General features: G+C 33.4%; 2 protein-coding genes across 3 annotated transcripts in view; one reads left to right on the forward strand and one right to left on the reverse strand.

The window, feature by feature from the left end:
• LOC113521640 (probable beta-hexosaminidase fdl) overlaps positions 1–22,785 on the forward strand; it is a 118,948-nt gene that overhangs the window by 28,322 nt on the left and 67,841 nt on the right. For both annotated transcript variants that reach the window (XM_026907234.3, XM_026907236.3), the window contains exon 3: positions 13,800–13,850. The gene's annotated coding sequence lies outside the window, so the exon portion shown is untranslated. The remainder of the gene's footprint in view (positions 1–13,799; positions 13,851–22,785) is intronic.
• On the reverse strand, positions 17,206–21,410 carry LOC128201822 (uncharacterized). Its single transcript, XM_052899937.1, has 2 exons — positions 19,863–21,410; positions 17,206–19,338 (listed from the first exon to the last, which is right to left on the reverse strand). The coding sequence occupies exon 2, from the start codon at positions 19,331–19,333 to the stop codon at positions 17,462–17,464; it is 1,872 nt and encodes a 623-aa protein (XP_052755897.1). The 5' UTR covers positions 19,334–19,338; positions 19,863–21,410; the 3' UTR covers positions 17,206–17,461.

The raw sequence follows: 22,785 nt of genomic DNA on the forward strand, positions 1-22,785 counted from the left end.
CTAGATATTGCAAATGTTAAAATCAGTGGCCATTACTTCTTAGATAACAAGTATTCGGTTTGTATAATGCATAAAAAGTATATAGATTGGCAATCATTACTTACACAATATAAGCTCGAAAAAGACTTGCTAGGAGTTCATATAAATTTTAAACTGTCACATGCACACATTTACATTACATGCACACTAGTGTAACTATTCATCTTATCTCGTTCTTATGATTGCATTTCCAGTCCATCAGTACATGAGTACTTTATATCTGTTTATATAGTATATGGTCTAATAACTAATCATGATTATAACACAAAGGCAGTCGCGAACGCAACTATAATACTATAAAGTGGAAAGATTTGATTGTTTTTTTTTTTTTATTTATTTATTGTAGTGCGACATGTGAGTACGCCATCCAAAGCGAACATTAGATATGGTCCATAAATACGACCAACTGAAAAGAGAACGTTCCACTCTCAATGATTGTTTGTTTCTAATGGATAAACTCAAAAACTACTCAACCGATTTTAATAATTGTTTCACCTGTAGAAAGCTAAATCATCAGCGAGTAACATAGACTATATATTATTTACACAGTTTAATTCATTTATTTATATTTTTTGTCAAGAATACTCGCGGCTGGTTTTTGGCTTTTGGCCACAACAGAATGAACTGAGTTGTGACCATTTTGTGTTACTGTAGAACACTCACGAGATGTTACCTCTTTTATGTACTTTCTATTTGTTTTTTTTTTTTGTATATATATATTTTTAAGAATATACCAATATCTAATGTTATTTGTGTGCTGTAAGTAATGCAAATAAATTATATATTTATCTATTTACGAAAATTCCATCTACCCCTGCGAAGCCGTGTCGGACAACTAGTTAATTATAAATTTAAAACCTCCATAAATTTTTAGCTTTCATCTAACTTCACATATATTTCACTCCAATCGCATTGTTCCCATAAAAAAGTATTTATAGCCTGCGGTTGGTTTGCACGCATTAATAAACACGACACGCGACGCGGCCACTCATTTATATTCAAAGCTCGACTGAAAACTAGCTATTTAAATGTCGACGTCACGCGCGTGAAACCACTTTTCTTCCCCCTTTTCTTACTGGCAATGTCTCTAATACGAGTTTAACGCTGTCACGTCAATGAATTTTAAAATCGATTTTTGAGGTAGAGGAATGCCTGGCTTCAATCTCACCTAATAAAGCTCCCGGTAATGACTCCCTGACTTCCGATATCTGTTTACACGTGTTTAAAGCCATCCCAATGGTAATATTGGGCATCCTAAACCGATGCCTACAAATCGGGTACTTTCCTGAAAATTGGAAGGATGCCCATATTAAGATTATCCCCAAGCCTGACAAAATTGATTCGAATGACGTATCAGCTTTCCGTCCAATCGGTCTTTTGCCAGTATTTGGAAAGTTACTAGAAAAACTTTTTATCAATAGGATTAACTTTCATATACATCAGTTAGGATTGGACAATCCACGGCAATTTGGATTCAAACCGCTTACATCGACAACAGATGCACTACAACATGCTATAAATTGCATTACTGAAGCGCAGTCTGCTGGAGATCAAGTGGTGGCCGTGTCGCTGGATATAAGAGCAGCCTTTGATAATGCCTGGTGGCCCGCTTTGTTCTCCAGGTTAAAACGTATAAATTGCCCTAGGAACTTGTACAACCTCGTCCTTAATTACACTAAGGACCGTAGAGTAATACTTGATTACGGCACAGCCACAATCCAAAAAAATATGTCAAAAGGTTGTATACAGGGCTCTGCTTGTGGTCCTTCTTTATGGAACCTAATTCTTGACGGACTTTTTGATGTTCCTTTGCCTGAGGGATGTGATGTGCAAGCTTTTGCTGACGATGTGCTGCTTATTGTCCGGGGCTGCACAGTGGACGAAATCGAGACCCGTACCCGTATCGCTCTTCGGAGCATCACCGAATGGGGACACTCTGTAAAACTCCACTTTGGCCCGGCCAAAACGCAGGCCGTTGCATTTACTGCCCGGGCCAGAAGCGCAAAAATCGAAATCGACCAGCAATCTATTCCTATTCGGGAGGAGATAAAACTCTTGGGAGTCATAATTGACTGGCGCCTTAAATTTATAAAACATGCCTCACACATCGCTCTCAAAGCCTCTAAACTATTTAACAAGCTAGCTCGAATTACTCGTCCCACCTGGGGCCCTCACCCTGACAATATAGCGACACTATATCGACAGGTTATAGAACCGATGTTTACGTATGCTGCTGGTATCTGGGGCGGTGCCGTTCGATTTACCACAGTCAAACGTAGGCTTCGCACGGTGCAAAGGCAATTCGCTATCCGTGCTATCCGTGCATTTCATACGGTTTCTGCCGCGGCAGCGATTGCATTGGCACAATTCGTGCCACTTCATCTTAAGATCTTGGAGTGCACCAAATTGCACAAAGTTAAGGTAACCGGCACACTGGATTGCTTACCTGACGATATAGAACTGGCAAAACCAGTCAAAACTCGACAGCTACTCCATCCGGCTGAGAGACGCACCTTTGAGTTTGCGCTGGCTAACAATGAAGATGATATTAAGCGTTTAACGGCGGGCACACAATACATGATCTATACGGATGGTAGCAAGCTGGACTCAGGTGAAGTTGGTGCGGCAGCAATAATCTATCGACCATCAGGGCAACCTGTCCTAAAAAAGGTGAAACTCTGCCGTACCAACACAGTGTTTACGGCTGAGCTCACTGCCATCAAAATCGGTATTCAGTGGCTTGAAGACACGAAAGTTTCGGATGCTAGTATTACCATACTATCAGACAGTCGCTCAGCCCTTATGGCATTGCAACAGCGCAGCAATAGGGAGCCGACAGTCAATAGCATTCATAGAGCCATACACACATCCTCCAACCACTTTAATTTCGTCTGGGTCAAGGCTCATGTGGGAATTATCGGGAATGAGCAAGCAGATGAAGCCGCCAGAACGGCGGCCACTCTAAAAGTGGCTTCCCAAAAGAATTCGTTCCCGATGTCCTACGCTCGTTACTGCATCAGAAAAGACACATATAGTGCTTCCAACAATGAGTATGTGGCCGAGACTTCTTCGTCATTAATTAGCAGTTGGCTTCCCACACTTGATAGTATTGCTGCGTATAGAAAGGCTGTCCCAATATCATTCGCTATGACTCAAATAATAACCGGGCATTCTTTTGCAAAGCAATATCTACATCGCTTCCGCATTACCGATAACAATACGTGTCCCTGCGACAACAACTCAATCCAGACTATCCAGCACCTGTTGCGTGATTGTCCTATATTCGCTACACAGCGGCACAACCATGTAAGCCGCTGCGCCATGCTTAGAGTCGCACCATACCAGTTAGATGATATCATCTCCAAGGAGTCTGCTGTTGATTCGTTTGTTGATTTCTGCACATACATTGTAAACAGGTTAAAAGTCATCAATAATACATAGGTTTAGACAGTCCATTGTACAAATCCATATACATTTTTTATACATTTACATACATTTACCATATTTCGAACATGATCATCATAGATATTAATAATTATAATATATATATAAAAAAAAAAGAATAAAAAAGAATAATATATAAAAAAAGAATAAAAATAAATAAATAAAATAAAAAAAAAATGAATATAAGTGATATAAGTTTTACTGTGTCAAAATTAGAACAAAAATAATAATAATAATATATATACATACATACATATATATATATATATATATATATATATATATATATATATATATAAAATAAATAAATAAAATAAAAAAAAAAAAAAAAAAAAAAAAAAAAAAAAAGAAAGCATATGTATATGTACTAGTACGTATATTTGGTATTATAAAAATATAATAAAATACTAATAACCAGCAGCTGTACATACATCATTCAGTTCGTCATTATACACGCCCTGTGTGTTTTTGTAGTGTGTTTTCATAAACGCCCTGCGTCATCTCTTACGGCCGGTAATCGGTCGTCCCTCGAACTGGAGACCGGTAGACAGCAGAGGTCGCCAGTTCGGGGGCCGACCACATACTCTTTTTTGTTGCAGTATCCGGCCGTAATGCTCCTCAAATATTGGATCTAAATTGCGTCCTCCATGTACCCTCTTGTATAGGCATTCCGTCACCCGTATCCAATAGCGAGGACGGGATGCCTTAATGATTGCACCGCAAACCATAAAAAAAAAAAAAAAAAAAAAATCGATTTTTGTTATCAATCGGGAACGTAATGCTCTAATAATATACTATCCCTGACGATAGCCAGTACCAATAATTTTGTGTAGTGAACTTCTGTCAGTTTAAGACCATTAACAAACCAAATTAACCCGAGTACAGCGGTAGGCCCTTGCCTTGTTGGATTTATTCTCTCTCTCTCAAAATGTAGGAATATCGAATGCAACGTTCACCACAATCCTAACAGTAGACGGAGACTGGGCCGGATGTACTTTGTGGCATGGTTAAATAGGATTGACCAAAACAGCATTTCAGACAGTCAGTAATAGTGAAACAATTTAATAATGACAAGCTTAGTTTTTACTAGCTGTATCTCAAGTAAATCAGTAAGTACATAAAACATCCTACTTGTATATGCTAAATTAGGATATAACCTGCCCGTGTACCGAATTTCATTCATAACCGTATAGTAGTTTTTGCGTGAAAGAATAATAGAAATCTAGCCAGCCATTCATTTTCACAAACTTTTCCTATTTTATGATATTAATAGAATATAGACGTCGCAATATGCATTGTGTCTGTCTGTTTATACCCGTAGAGGTTAAAAAGTTTACTTGAACTCCAACTAAATTTCGTGGACGTCACGCTTAGCACTTGCGTCATCTGTCTTCATATAGGTACATATATCTGGTCTTCAAACTAAAAATTAAATAGGTAATCTATTTTAATATATTGTTTTATGTTGAATGCTATACTATGCTATTTTTATAAGATACCTGTCTTGATTTTTAAGCGCCTTTAAATAAAAAAGGACGATAGTAGGAAATATATTTTCGCTAATTCTAAGCGGATTTTATATTTATTTTCATAATCGAGAATATAGGAGTAAACCTTTTGGTTTACTCATGTATTATCACAGTTGAGGTTACTAATGCTTTTTTTTTTTGAGGAGAATCTTAATTGTTTATAATAATTTAAGTAATATCTTTACCTTGTTATTATGATGTAGCTGATATAGATAGGCCCGGATAATTTCGATAAAGAGAACCATTTGTGGTTACTAGTATTGAAAATCCTTCGACGTTGTGAAACTTAAAAAATGAAATGACCAACCATCGTGCCGTTTTAAAAACATAACTTACATTTGATATAAACTTACCTTGCTCCATTTAGAATAAGGTTTATTCTACATTGACGCAGGGTGGCTGCAAATATTTTTATATACTAAAAGATTGCGCGTCCATCAATGGATGAACGATAACCACACCGGCTATGGCACAATAACGAAATGCATTAGTAAATTAAACGTAGAAAATGGGAACAGTCCATACCGTGACCTTGTATAGACGCCCATGTTTTGTCATCTGTATTGTGTTTTACCTTTTTCACTGACTTTAAAAGGAGATTCGCGATTCGACTATATTTCTAAATACAGTAGAATCTCGATTATCCGAACATCGATTATCCGGACTTATTCTTTACGGCTCTAACTACCGATTTAGTAATGGTATTATGTATTAATTAGATAAATAGATATTATGTAACCCATTATCTTTATAGTTTGTGAGTTTTTTTTTTGTATTGTCTAAATGACGTATGTAAAACCCTTCACATAATAAAAAGAATACAGTAGAATCTCGATTATCCAAACATCGATTATCCGAATATTCCATTGTGCGAACTTATTTTTCACGGCTCTAATCACCGATTTAGAAATGGTATTATGTATTAATTCAGTAAATAGGTATTATGTAATCCATTATCTCTATAGCCTGTATTTTTTAAATGATGAATGTATTGTTTGATTTGACTTTGAAATCGATTATCCGGATTTTCGATTATACGGAGTACCCTTGGTTTTAATTATGATAATCGAGATTCTACTGTAGCTGTGACCCGCTCGAATCAATATCAAGCATCCTATGTGTTAAGTTAGGCCATAATGTACTATAAATTTCATTCAAATCCATCGAACTGTTTAAGCGTGATGAAATAACAAACGTCCAAACATTTTTACAAATTTTGCGTATTATAATATTAGTCGAAATCCGTATATGTATCATAATACATTTGCACCAGCTGTCAATGAGTTTAACAATTCTTTTTTTTTTTAATATAATGTTTGTTCTTCTATTGGGTTTCCTTTATTTTTTTGTTTCGTTTTTTTACGGAGCGAGTTCTTAAATTGTTACAATTATTGTTTTTTATCAAAGATCACAAATAGTACATGTACCTACATTGATGTTATCCGATGAAAACAATTGATTCGTTGAATAGATTTCTGAAATATTATAAATATTTCACGAATTTGATACATTCTTTGCGAAATACGATTACACTTAATGTGCCTGAACATATAAAATTTATATACAGACAGAAAGACTATGCCCTAAATTAATATATAGCACAATTTTTTTATGCAAAGAAAGCAACGAAACAACTGATATACCATAATTTTGTATACAACCTGTGTCCTGGATTTTAAGTTATAAAAGTTATTATTACTGTTTGGTTTAATTTGTAAATGAAATTTTCACTAGGTATTCTGTTTTGTTTCACCGCAGGTAAAAGCTTTCAGGTCCTTTCGCTTGCTTGTCCATTAAATTGAGATTTTCTAAACGTCGTAAGTACAACATGCGTATAGTTAACTTTTTTTATTTTTAACTTGCTGACTCTCCGGCTTCGCTTGGACTTTTTGAAAATAAAGTACAGCATTTTACTCGCTGATAATGTAGCTTTTTAAGGATATTTTTTTTTATTTTTTAAGTAGTTTTTGAGTTTATCTTTTACAGATAAACATACAAAAAATTAAATCTTTCCTCTTTATTATATTAGTATAAATTTATATTTTATCATCATATCAGCCTATCTGTATCTGACTACGGGTCCACTATTGAACTAAAATGATGGCTGAAGATGTCCATGCACCTGTCATTTCGCCAGGACGATGAATAAAACACAAAATAACCACGCTTTGGTTATTTACCGTTCTTACCGAATGCCTCTCAGGTATATGATTTTTTAAATTATAACCTTTTTTACTACCTTCCGTAATTTTAAGTCTAGTAACAGAACATTTGCTACTAGTTGCTACGCTTGGCAGGCGGATTGGCAACCGCAGTTAAGCTTTGGAGATGTTTTAAGAGAGACGCTGCTGCCCATCCACTGCTGCTGCTTTCCCTTAGTCGCCTCTTACGGCACCCATGGTACAGAAAGGGGTAGCCCAACATAGAATGCCGAGACCACACGGCTAAATTTGTATTTATTTTTTGATAACATGCCCCCTTCTTTTTTCCGTAAATACCATTTGTAGTGCAGTTTTTATAAATTAAAAAGTCATTCAAAAATGGACATGTTAGGTATAATATATTTTCATGGTCAGTAAATTAAAACTCGTATTATCTTAATTAACTTGTATTTAATCACAAAATGTGCAAATTATTACATTATAACTAAATTATATTAGTATATATTGACTAGATTTTATGATTACGTTTGATATTGGCCCACCTACTTACAATGCACGTATAACTAATTATTCAATACATTATTAATTATATTTTTAATTATTCTAGTCATAAATAACATAATACTATACCCTAGTCATAAGACTCATCTGAACATACCATTATATCCAATATATGTATATACTTTTTATAATTACATATATATTACCATCAAATATTATTAAATATTTAATTGATACGCAAAATGATTGAATTTATTTTATACGTTATATTCTACAATATTATATTTTTCATACAAATTTGGTTTAGCACAATATTTTTTAAAGTGACAATCGAGACCCCTTGGGGGCCCTGAAGCCTCTACAAACGGGTCGCAGAAGGTCACGAAGCCGTAAAAAACAGTTCACAATGTAATCGATATCTATTTTAGGTACTTATGCATTATTTATTTATTTTATTGTATTTAACCGATAGGTTAATATGAAAATAAATAAATGTTGTAATAAGTAAATGATAATGTTTGAAAAGCACACTGATAGCCCTCTGATTTTTATTCAGTGCAATTGATGAAATGTGCCAACCATCACATATAAACATGAATAACACCATAACCGTCACGAACATTATGACGTCAATGGTATTTTTGATGCGTTGCCATTTCTAAGGTCTGTAATATTATGCCTCCGTACCCAGTAATTTCACTGCCTTATCACATCCTTCAAATGGAAACAAGTCGTGCGAATATAAGGATGCTTGATGGCAGAAAAGCGAATGGAACAAAAGTGTAAGAATATACTAACTTCACTCAGTACTCATGTGTGTATTACTTATAGTTAAATAATCATAAATTGTTTATGTGTGTTCTTAAATCATAAAGATCGACAAGCTGTGATTGCAACTTCCAAAATTTCAATTTCAAAAATTCCAATAACAAAATTATATCGTATTCCTCGTTGTATTTGAAACAGTTTCTACTAAATATTTATTTATTTATTTATTTATTAGCTCAGTATTCATTTGTAAGTACGTCATTATCAGCTCTTAATATTTATAACATGAAAAGTTTATGTATGGTTTTTCATTATTATTAATTTTACTTATAAATTAAGCTAGTAACTATTTTTAGTTTTGTGATTTTTTTATGATTATTACTTTATATGTGATATTATTTATTTATTCATCAGTACATATATGTTTACAAGTTATTTTTTATGAGATTTATTTTTAAGCTTTTAAAAATCATGACAATAAACATGTTGATCACGTGACGGAGTAAAAAGATGTGTCAACCTTCCCTTCCGACTCCGAGATGCTGTATGTAACTACCAAAACAAACACAATAGTCAACACACTCGTGCAAAAACGAAGGGAAACTCTAAATAAAACCTTATCCTGTAAAGCACGAAGTTGTTATTTCGATAAGTGATTTATCTATTCGAAAGCCATGAAAGTCGAGATCGCGACTCTTTCATAAAATACAATAACTCCCAAAATACCGCAATTGTAATCTGGTCACGTGTCGACAGATCAAGGTATGCCGAGCACAATTCCTTCTCACGATTTGCCCAAGATCTGACAACCGTGATGAATGGCCACAGTTGGCTGACAGGCGAGGATAAAACTTTGGGAAGGCTCCTACTTACAGGATTATGCCTAGGCATACATACATGTAGGTACAGTGCTCTATTGAGAGTAAAAAATCTCGCGAAATAGATGTACCTAACATAGTTTTATCTACATACAAAAGACAAGGTGTAATAAGTTTAAATTCCGATATTTATCTGGCATCACAGCTCTAAAATGAGTAAACCAATTTCAGGGTGGTCTTAAAAGCTAACTTAAGCGGTATTTTAGAAATAATAATAGAAAAGTTACAATAATATAACCTATTGTTAGTGTATTGTGATTGTATAGATAATATATAGGTAGAATATATAGGTTTTAGCAGTGCATATTCACAACAACAGCAAAGCAATGATTCTAATATAAACTACGAATATGTTTACTAGTGATATTTCTCTCCTGTTTCTTCTCTTTCGATCATCTTCTCATTAAGATAAAATAAATGTTAAGGAAATCACAATTTAGTAATTACAGTTTACCACGGAATAAGCACTAATACAGTTCTAGACGAGTTGTAAACGAATCTATTTGTGACTTTTTGTTAGCAATTTTTTTTACACAGGGGATAAGGGAACAAGAGAACAAGGAGGGTAAAGGTAAGTAGTATGAGCATCCACAACACTAGAGGAATAGCAGGTGTGCTGCCAGCCTTTTAATGTAAACATAACGTCAGACATTGCTATCTCGTTCTATATCATGTAGCGTTAACGTATCTATCTATAGATTCGTTTGCCACTTATTTAGAGATTAGACTTTACGTCTCTATATCTCTTACATATCTCTTAGAGACTAACAAATAGATGGTGATGTCTTTATAAATTATGTTCCTGCTAAATATGTTACGAGTATTAATCTATATCCACTTCAAATCAATTAAACTATTATGAAAAGCTGAAGTGATAGTAGATACATAATTAAAAACAGCTACTTGAAATGAGAGATTAGAGTTATGCAGAAAAATTCATCTTTTATGGACATCTCACGAGGGATGGCTCTTTTTTGCATAACTAGCTCCAAATTGTAGTATATCCATGAACTTTATATAAATCTAATTATATAAGTTACAGTATACCATCTCAAATCTCTAGTGCTTTCATCATATTCTACATTGGTAATAACTAGAATTAATTTTTACCTTTACTTTTAAAGATCGAGTTGCCTTTTAATATACTGCTTATTAATAGCGTAAAATTCAATATATTTACAGATTGATGTACAAATTGACTTTTTAATTTTGGTGTAATATTTTCTAATACATTAATTATATAGTAAGCAAACTAAATATAAAAAAAATATCAGCATAAGTGGCCATTTATTTTTTAGATATATCTTCAATCTTGCCTCTTATATTCTACCTCTAAAATTCTCTAATTTTAAGTGTATATAATATTTAAACTTTAAAAATACCTTTCACAATATACAATCCAATAATATGTACTTTTCCCTACATGTCATAAGTACATATTTTTACATCCCTTTATCAATAAACACTTAGGCGTTGATTTTTGCAAATTATTATAGAAATATTGTTAATTTCCACTAATTACTGTATGATTGAAAAAAAAAACGTATACACTCGTTTCGAAATTTTGCAATCACGCAATAATTATTACAGTTTTTTTTTATATTTAATAATATTTTACGTATTATTATTTAATATAATTGTCGGTATTACTATTCGTGTTTGATATTAAAGGCATTATAACTTGGTATCTCTCAGCAATACTGCAGCTTCATAAGACGGTAGCTCGTTATCAGCGCGTTCTGGTACCTGGCACCTGGGACATGGTTCTGTCACTACCTCCTGAAAGTATTTTGTTACATTAAAATTTAATACCCAAACAGTTAACAACCAATATACATATATCCTGCTAATACTATAAATGTCATTAATTGTTTGTTAACGTCCCAACGGATTTAGATCAAATTTGACGTAAAAATGACTGGTTATATTCTTAATTAACACATATACTTATTATTCCCACAAGCAAAGCAAATAATTATATTTTAAACCAACTTCAAAAAGAAGGAAGTTCTTAGTTCGGTTGTGTTTTTTTATGTTTGTTACCTCATAACTCTGTCAGTTATAAACCGATTTGAAAAAGTTTTTTTTTATCTAATAGGATATACTTACAGATTGATAGACAGATATTAGTAGTTTAGTTTTTAAATCAAAATAATTTCTTTTGCCACAACTGAAATCATATTTTTTTTTTTACGAATTACTATTTTAATTACTATTTGCAAAGGAAAAACTGCTATAATCTTTTATAAAAATTATCAAGAAATAGTTATATTGTTAATCATCTTATCTATTTAAAAAGTCGTTATCGTCCAGTTCATAATTCGTTTAATCCTTTTAATCGATAACCTGCTAAGCAATGTTATATTGGATATAAAGTCACAACAGTCACGTGTATTTGGTTGGAGTCGTACCTTATCTGACTGACATGCAAACACAACTTCAACCTGTCATGTGTGATTAATGTTTTTGGAAAGCATTGCCAGTATTTACTACTTAAAATGTTTATATTGTGATATCGCTACATATTATTATTGTAAATTAATGATCCGGTACGCACGTGTAGATTTACCAGAGGGAGACTTTGTATAAAAGTCGATTGCTTGGGTACCTCTGTCCCATTCGTGTTTCTACCGTGAAGCTGTTGTGTTTGCATGGCTGTATTTCAGTTTGAAGGGTGATATATGGCGTGAATTTACAGGGCACAGAGGAATAACATCTGAGTCATCATGGGGCGAAACAGTATACTCTGTTATGTCCATGGTACTGCTCATGTCTATAGGCGTCGGTTACACTTCCCATCAGGTGGGCCGTCAGCTTGTTTGCCATTCTAAGTCGTATAAAAAAAGAAGCAATAATATATTAAAAAAAAACATAGAGTTTACCTGTAGCGCGTGGCACTTTTGGTGTGTAGAAGGTCCATCGACGACGGTGTCATAGGCTGGCGGTGGACCAGGTAACTCCATTTGTGTCTGTTTAAAAAATGTAAGTTTCAATTTTATATTTATTTTTTAACCGTATGGGGAAAAAATAACACAAAGTATGCAATTATGCAAACTCCACAATATAAACTTTTACCATAGATTGTCACAAATAATCTTAAGAGACTCAGAATATAGCGGTCTAGCATAACAATACTACGCTTGCATATACCAGATTGTCATGTAAAAACTTTCCGAAGCTCGAAGGATCAATTACAAATAATTGGTCCTTCGAGCCATGTGACGCGTGTTTGCCGCTTCGGCACTACGAGTAGTTTCCATTGCTGTATCGTTGTTTCTAATTATATCACGCTATGAAACTTCTGTAAGTCCACGATGTCACAAGTCATCGCGTGATAACCTAAAACTTTTAGACTTCCAAATGCCACCTAAAAGCTAAATACAAGGGTCGATTCTGAAACAGTTCCCTTAACTTATTTGTAAAATTAAAACGTTAATAATTTAATGAAACTATTATGTTACGGACCACTGAGAAGTAAAATGTAAAGAAGTTTTAACTTCATTTATGATGACCTTATAATAATGATTTTATTATAATATCGAACTACAGTTTTAATGAAAAAGATAATGAATGGCGCTTCAAAAGCAACACCTTAATTTTGCACGCACTTTTTTTATTAGACAGCTTAGATTTATCTATAAATGTACGAAAGTTATTGAAATGTATCCATTGCTTATTAAAAAAAAAATGGGCTGGGTAAAACTTTCATCATCAGCAACACATTTTTCCCCCTCTATTCTGGTATTTAGTTGTCACACAAATATTCATATCTACATTTTTTTTTGTATTCTCTCTTGTTGGGTATTTTTAGAAAGAATTAGAAACTAAGAAAATATTACAGCACGGTAGCCAGTTTGCTTTTTGCGGAGCAAAATCTTAAATATGTTCTAAGTCTTAACAATTCCATGTTTTAAATAAACTATACAATACTGTCTCCGAGTAAACTTCTATACTCATGAACTACTTTACATTTTATTAGGTTACTAGTTTTTTGTCCACTACTTCATACGTGGATATCAGAAATAGGAAATCAATAAAGTAGACCACTTCTATATGGCGTATTATTATAAAACATACACCTGTTTTTAAGTTAGATTTTCAGAGACCTAACTGTAAACAAATTCGTGCAGTATTTTGGAGTGATGCCGAAACAAACATACAGACAATATTTCTAAAAATTATTGTTTTGCCTTCCATTGCTTTTTGAATAAATGAATGAATGAATATTTATTTGCATAAGATTCCTTTTTAGAATATCTCTATCATATTAAATTAGTAAGATTTTAGATATCCTGTTATTATCTCATCATTTATTAGTCTTAAATAAATTATGTTTTTCCTAAAATTGTTTCTGGTATACGGAATTATAAATTTATATTAAAAAAATTGTTTTTAGAATAAAATCACCTATATTATAATATTTATTTAATTTATTTTATATATTTACCTATACATATTATTTCTTCTTCTTGTTTCAGATGCTCAAATATAGAAGACTGCCTTGAGGCCTAATTTTTTTTATTAGTATGGTGAGTGCCACATTATTACCATGATTAATACCTAATGTTAGGTTTACTTTAAGAAATATGTTGTTAAGTTCCATGTTTCTAACTGTAAGTTCAATCAATCAAATTCAGTCACTAAATTATAAATATGTTTATAGTCTTCCCACTTTTTTACATTAATTTCGGTACTTGTATAGTTTTAAAACATAATATTATAATTTTTCTAATAATAAATTTTTATTCAATTAGCCTAGGCTAGACCTTTCCCTCTACTTGCAACCTCGCACTTTCGCATTGTAAATGTGTTTAGTCATTTTCCCCTCATGATTATTTCATATCATATATAATTCCCGTAATAATCAATACTAATGTATTGTAGTACGGCATGATATCGTAAGATTTTACTGACACCATATATAGGAGGACCGACTATACGGATCTACTCTTTTATCTACTATCCACCAGGATAAAGATAACCTATGTCCGTCATCCCTAATGATACGTCTACCTCTTAGATTATATGGATAGAGTGTGTCCATACAAATACATCGAGAAAAACGGATCAACTTTTTCATACAATTTTGCGTGATAAATAATTATGAGTGATTCCTTTATAACTTCTATATTTACTTTGTCTTATAAAATTTGCATCTTTTAAATGCGAAAAAACTAATTTTATTTATTAAATAATTAAATATAGATACAACAAGGGACATTATGTTCGTAAGTATATAGAACACCAGTAAAAAACTAGTCAGATAGTTTGACAGTTAGTTGACAAAAATTTAACCCATTTTGAGGCTCGATGCTCTATCTATATAATCCCTATCTATATCAAATCATGATGATTAGTTAATTGCTGAAACGTCGAGATATATAAAAAATCCGCCGTTTCATTTATAATATTAGTAAGCATTATACGAAGACACACACATGCAAGGAAATTAAAAACATATCCCTACAATTATATATATTTTTCCGTGTGGTACTGACATAGAATGGGCTATTCCTTCCTTTCCCGTGGTTGTCGTATAAGGTGACTAACGGAACTTAATGGTCAAGTGATGAGACAGCAACGTCCTTCTTAAAACATAACCAAAGCTTAACTGCGGTTATCAATTCGCCTACCAAGCATGGTAACTACTGGCAAAGCTCCCTTTAAGGGGGGAGGAGGGATGATAATATATTTTACTATTGTATTATATCGCGACGGTAAAATATCAATATGTTACGATGGTACGATATCGTGTCGTGCTACAAAATAAATAAATAGTAAATTATAAAAGCACCCTTCACATTTCACAAATTAGCGAGTGTCAGTTATACTATAACGAAATCGACATTCCCAAAAGTCACGTTATAATTAGTTTTAAATGAGTTAACTTTTATTGGAAGCGAATGCGAACGGGCCCTGGCGACCGCAGGCCGGCTGACCGCATCGAGACAGACTCCGCACTCCAGCGCAAATAGAACAATTTAAATGGCATTTCAGGATTGTGCTGTCACGAGATTAGGATTTGGTTTCAATGATAATAAATGTATATTGAGTTGTTGTCAAGACACTGGTTATCAAGCACCAGCCATAATGTAGCTCCAGCTTAAAATTATCTTTTATGCGAATTTTGAGCGATTTCAAAAAGTAAGAGGAACTTAATTCACCTACTTTTTTATAGGGTTCCGTAACTCCAAAGGAAAAAATGGAACACTTGTAGGATCACTTAGTTATCCGTTCGTCCGTCCGTCTGTCAAGACCCTTTTTCTTAGGAACGCGTGGAGGCATCAAGTTAAAATTAAAGTCTGCAATCTCTTAAAGCAGTGAAAAAAAATAAAGCTTCTAAATCGACGCAATCAAAGGATACGGCCGTTTATGTTTTATTTATATCGAAAATTTTGACATTCGCAAAGGGAATCAAAAACTATAGGGTACTTTCCGTTGACTTAGAATTATGAAATTTGGCAAGACGCAATGTAGCACAAGTAAAGGAAAAAATGCGAATATCGTAAATTTACAAAATAAAATGTTTAAACTTGATGATTTTGTACGGAACCCTCGTTGCGCGAGTCCAACTGGCACTTGACCGACTTTTTTTGTTATCCAATATCTCTGCTAACTTCAGCAATAGAGGTAGCTGTTTAGAAATATCTTTTATGAAAGTTTTTAAGCAATTTCAGAAACAAGAAGTTTTTTTAATGTAGTCGTATTATTTTTATGTTACGCGATATCTTTGACCTCTGTGATGCAGCAGTAGGCATAAAGCTTTGCGTAACGACGTTCGGGATTCAATTCCCTGTCGGGTCAATTTAGTAAACGTACTTTTCTAATTTGACTCTGGTGTGGGTTTTCTGGGTTGTGCCACAAATATTCTTTGTCTATTTCCTTATAACATAGTTTCCTAGCTTGAAGGTCCACGAAATTATAATGTGGTTATAAAAATTGTTATTTATCTACGCCAATTCCTTTAATTGTATTTTTATTCGATAGAATTTATTCCCGCAATGATCGCGTATTATTATTGTCACGGTTGAAGTAGCTATCTCATTCTATCTCAAACATGAGATAGAAAAACTATCGATAGATTTGTTTGCTTGTTTAAGGGAACTGGTAGCTTTTTTTATTCTTAACGAGGCAAACGAGCAAATGGTTCATCGATGTAAAAATGGAAAGTGACTACTGTCACCCATAAACACCTGCAACACAAGAGGTGTTATTTCTGCGTTCCCGGCTTTTTAAATGTTTACAATCACGTTTTTTGAAATGCCCCATATTATATTGTAAGAAGAAAACTAAGGATGGAAGTTCATTCTACAACCTAGATATATGCGGTAGACATGAACAGGATTGCACGGACAGTGATAGTATGCCATGCACCCAAGAAATAAAGGTGAACTCCAGCTCTATGGCGAAAGGTACGGTGATAAAAACATGAAGGCATCAGGTCATGTAATACCTAATAATACTTTGGAATATCCCCCATTATGCAGACGATAGAATATGGTTTTCATGAATACATGCAAAAACAAAGACATGACATAGCAGGCGATTAGAAAGCAAACTATAAAGAAAGGCACTGCTATGAAATATGATTCAAAAATTGCTGGGATTTTTTTTAAAAGAAAAGCAAAACAAAAACCTACAATTTATTACGTAGGTATAAAAAAAGCAAACGTAATGGAAACTAAAGTGATGGATGTCCCAGTCAATATTAATTCGATTGAAATCTGATACAGATGAGTTACTTGTGTGCACAGTTAATGTCCAACCCGGTTTTGTACCTACTCCTTTCGGTTGATAAAAAAAAGTTGTGATATCATTTCATAAATCTGTCTTATCTATATGAAACTGTCGTGCTTATCAGTAATTATTCGGGTTATTTTTAGAGATGGGCAATCCACCTGGGTGGGTTTAAAGTCTGGTGGGTAAAAACCGGGTGTTTTGGGTTTATTGGGTTTAAACCCCATAAACACCCAAATTTTTGGGTGTTTATGATTTTGTACTTCATCATCGTCATCTCAGCCGCAAGACGTCCACTATACTGGACATAGACAATATTATTATGCAGCCTACAGAATAAAAAACTTTTAATTTGATTTTGAGTTTATTAAGAAAGAGATGAAAGTAAAATGTAAAACTACAGTCAATCACTGTCAGATTCAGAGTTATTACAAGCGATGAATTGTATAGGTTCGATAGGCTCTATTTCGTCTAAACTGTTATGTTCATTTACTTGCTCAATGAAAGCTTCTAAGGTATTTTCTTCATTAAACTGAATGTCCTCGCATTCAGCTTTATGTTTAAGATTCCAGTTATAACAAATGAATGAAATTTTTTCAGTTCTTTCAGTTGTAAGTCGATTTCTTTTGTTATTATGTATGTAGCCTTGGATACTAAAGGAACGCTCAGTGGCTGCCGAAGTACAGGGAGCTGATAGAATACGAATCGCTACTTTGCTTAACTCAGTGGAACCACAAATACCTTTCCACCATATTAGGGGCTCAATGCTATCTAATGAGCTCCATACAAATCCTCTGGCCCAAAAGTTTTCTTTAGCTTTATAACACGCCAAATCTGCCATTACATTTGACAAACTTAAGTGTTGGCTTAAATTGTAGATAAACTCCATACCCTTAAGTTCTTCCTCTTGAGTAAGTTCGACTCCTAGAGTCCTGGGGTCTAGAATATATGCTGCAAAATGTATTGGCCTCATTGCCATATTGCATCTTGAAGATACTGATGTTAGAATCTGCTGTTTGCTTTCTTCGCTCAATGTCGAAATCTCATTTAATGCAAAACGTATCTTAGCTTGTACATCTCTAAATGTAATGTATGTGCGATGCAAACGATTCTGGTCGCTCTCTAAGTAAAATATGCTTTCAGTGACTGGTTCCAAAATACTTATACATTCCCCTGTCTTCGTCCAGAAATCATCACTTAGAATTAAATCTTTAATATCTCTTGAAATTACCACATCTTCTCTAACTGTTAATATTTGCAAAGCTATCTTATTTGCTTTCAAACTTTTTAACGAAGTAACATGACTTCCCCATCTTGTAGCACAAGGCAATTTTAGTGTTTGTGTAGAATCTTCACCCTGCCTTGATTTTATCAACAAGGAACTTAATCGTTGACTCCTTTTAACAGTTTTTATTATATTTATGGCTTGCATAATAAACACAGTTACTTCTTGTATCTTTACAATATCTTGGCACAACAAGTTAAGGATATGTGCACAGCAACCGAGAGGAACAACATGTGGATATTTGAGTTTTGTTAATTCGAATGCCTTTTGTATATTTCTAGCGTTATCGCCAATAAGTACAAGAAACTTATTTGCTCCATACACTTTCATTACTTTTTCAACTTCTTGGCTAAGGTATTCACTAGTGTGAGGATTACTTTCTGTATTCAAACTTTTAACGTATGCAGGTTGAGGTTTTGATATAAGAAAGTTTATTATTCCTTCATTTCTTAAATTAGACCAGCCATCGCACTGAAGGTGTAAGTAACTACAAGCATTTAGTTCCTCATTTAACTCAAAACGCATTTCTCTATATATTTTATCTAAGTATTTTGTCGCTAAAGCTTTACGTGAAGGTATTTTAAATTTTGGTTGCAATTTTTCGAAAAATTGTATCCATAAAGGATGTTGCACCATCGATAATGGCGTCCCTGTTACAAATATAGCTCTCGCTAATTCTGTTTTTATATGATCATCGGTGTCTTGAAACTCAGCATTTATTGTAGTGTTAGCAGACGACGAGGGGCTTATAAAAGAATCATTTGTCTCTATCTCTGACAGTCCAGACATTTTGGTTTTGGACGAGCTATCTTTTATAAGTTTCATAGAGTCTTTTAATGTTTCTGGAGATTTTGGACAAGTGATAAGATGTTGAAGCATTTTGGCAGCATTACTGAATTTGTAGACCTTATTACAAAGCTTGCAAGAAACAGACTTGTTTGGTAAAGTACGGTAGTGCTCCCATATGCGTAAATCTTTAGGTCTCCCCATTGAACCTAAAAAAATGAACGATGATTAGTTGGTCTGACGAAAATTCAACAATAGAGTGCCTATTTTTTTACAATGATTATTTCTTGTTATTTACAATAAATTTATTAAAAAAATAATAAAATAAATACAAAAAACCTTTGTAAAATTACATCTCCTCGGAGGATTAAACGCAGACGCTAGTTTATTATCGTATTGTTCTGTATTTTTCTCAGCAACTTCTTTAATTCGATTAGGTACTTACGCATATTATGTTAAAAATAAATATCTAGTACACATCTTAGGCTATCCACCATTATTATCCAATGACGACTCTCAGCTAACTATGCACTATCATCCAAAATAAACGTGTATGGAAAATTTTATCCCAGTCGGTTGAGGATTGAGGATAATTGCATCAACATACGAACATACCTACATACTTTTATTTACATAACGCAAGCTAAATAAAAGCTTGTAATAATACATCTAATTTTAAGTTAAAATTGTTAAGTGATCATGATATAATTGTATCATTCAAAAATCCACTTACCTTTAATTATTTCTTGTTAAGTATAAATATTATTTCAAATCTGCTCCCTTAATATGCACTTTTTTACTGCTTTTCCTACCTAACACGTTACCAGGAAGTCACGTTACCAGAGTCAGAGTAATAGTGAACACGTTTGACAGTGATTGTCGTCGCCTCATATTCAGCGTCGACGAATAGGGGAATCCCCAGTCATAATGTATTGCATGCGTGGCGGTCTTACTTCAAATCCATAAACAAAGAGATAATTACAGAACTCGATACTAGATGGCGCTGTTTTTGTTTGAAGAAAGTTTGCGGGCTAAAATACATAGAATTTCATCAATGACTTCCACAAAGAACAACATTTCTGTTTTTTCTAAGTCCGTATCTCTTCCGTATATTTCATAAGATATAAGCTTGGGCTACATTGTTATGCAACGTGATTTTGTCGCTGTCTTGCTAGCAGGGTTGACAGATATACGATTTAAATCGTACTCATACTATTATTTGTCTATTTTTTAATGTACGATCGTAAAGATTATGATCGTAATTCGCACAAAAACATACGACTTTTTGGTTACCTGGCAACATTTTTATTATGAAACGAACATGCTCACATCATCAGTCACATGCAACAATTTATTGGGGATTTCCCCTTCACATCTGGCAGTCCTGCTTGCTAGAATATAGGTAAGTCAGCCACAGTTACTGACGATCGATATTTAAAGGGTATTGTTTTTGTGCTAAATATTTCATAAAAACGTTATTTAATACTTTGTGGATTATTAATTTAGTTGATAATCACTGGAAGTAAAATGGATGCTAATTTGAGAGATCAAGATCTTCGTATAAAACAGTTAATAAAAGAAAATCTACGTAAGTACTCTTTTTATACCTAGGTAGGTAAGGTATAATAAACACAAAAGGTACTTAGATCGCGTGTGTTCGAAGCATTTATTCTAATAAATTTAATTTAAAATTGTAGAAAGAAAAAAATGTCTGCCAAGCCGTAGCCGAAGCCGATCTCCAAATATATTTGGCGATAGTGAGACCCAGTGTCCAGATGATTTACCCAGCGTCGTCGCAACAAAGAAAAAAACGAGGATAAAGTAAAAGAAAATTTACTGAAAGAAGAAACAAACTGTTCTAAATGCTTAATTTATGGAGAAGAGGATAAAAGAAATGAGTATTTCGGACTGTTAGTGGCTCAAGAATTTAAATATATACGGCCATGTGTGCGAACGAGGTGTTATGAAGAAATTTTAAAGTATCTACGGGAAGCAAAAGGCCAACATGTTGATCAACTGCAACATGAAAACACTGAAAATTAATTACTTTCATTTTATTATATATAGATTTTTAAAATTTCCTGAAATATTATTAGTTAACGTTTTATTTAATATTGTAGAATTGATCAATACAATTTATAAAAATAATTTATTGGTATTACTTACATATTTTCAAAAAAATACGTAAAAACCTATTTTTTTGGGTGATTATGGGAGTTTATGGGTGTTTATTGGGTTTTTACCAAAGCACCGGGTTTAAACCCGGTGCTTTGCCCATCTGTAGTTATTTTACTTTTTACCAACATTATGCTGCTCTTCATGTCTATAGGAGACGATTACCGCTTTCTGTCAGGTGTGCTATTGACTTTTTTTGTCATTCTAAGTATCGTAAAAACGTTAGGTAAATGTGAAAGTTTATGAAGATAAATTATTGGACTAGCTTTTTGTCCGCTACGTGGTACACGTGGATTAGGAAAATCAATGAATTAGATAACTTCTAGATTGTATATCAAGATAAAACACACACCAGATATTAAATTAGACCTTTCCCGTGGATATCGTAAGAGACGACTAAGGAAGTTAAATGGTAGAGGGACGTGCAGCAGTCCTTCTTAGTAAAGTCCTTCTTCCCTGTGTCCCTCTTAAAATATCACCAAATCCTAACTGCGGTTGCTAACCCACCTGCCAAGCGTTACAAACTGCTAAAAGTCTGAAAGTGTGCTATAACTGTTGTTATTTAGATTGATTTTTAATTTAACATATAAGATGTAATAACTTATGCGATAAAAACCATAAATTATTGGTTCTAAACCATATTTTTTAAATAAAGAAAAATAATTTTATTCAAGTAAACTTGAATTGTAAGCATTTTTGAATGGCCTTTTTATTATAAATCTACAGCTCAGTTTAGAATGCATATTCAGCTGTGGAGAATGGATATTTATTTATTTAACATGTAGGTATTCATACCACTCTTGACCAGTTTCTTATCTAAATAGATAAGAAACTGGTCAACAGTCTGTAAATTCTTATCTGTCTTGATCTAGATTTACCAAGTTCTCTAATTGGATAACACGGTCTCTTTTATACGACAACAATGTCTGCCTCCAAAACTTGCCTATGCTCGAATAATTTTACTGGAATCGAATTCTCGATGCATCGCATGATTAATCGAGTTAAGGGCTAGAATTCGAGGCATGGCGTAGATCGTATGAGAACAATGCCTGCACTCAAGGGTTCATGTACCTACGTACGTACGATTCACGGTATATTGAAATAGTATCTATAGAAAATGTTTAGTACATATTTAGTATTATAGATGTACTAGTTTTTATCCACGACTTCACCTACTTTGATTGGTCGAGGTAATAAACCCTTCTCCATCACAAATACTAATTGTATACCAACTTTAAATTAGTTGTATCGTTATAAGACGTTACAAATTAACACTCGTTTTCACATTTATGATAGTAGTAACAATCGATTACAACTATGCTTAAATCCGAAAATAACACAACAAATTAGCTATTCTGTTTTACCTAATTATAATTTATATTAATTGCTTTTCTTAATGAAATGTATGACTGACCTCGTGGTAAATTAAGAATGTACTGGCTCTTAAAATAGAACAACAACTAGTACCTCATAAAATTTAC

The sequence above is a fragment of the Galleria mellonella genome, unplaced genomic scaffold, assembly GCF_026898425.1.
Source record: "Galleria mellonella isolate WM207_F2 unplaced genomic scaffold, CSIRO_AGI_GalMel_v1 utg63, whole genome shotgun sequence".
Lineage (NCBI taxonomy): Eukaryota > Metazoa > Arthropoda > Insecta > Lepidoptera > Pyralidae > Galleria > Galleria mellonella.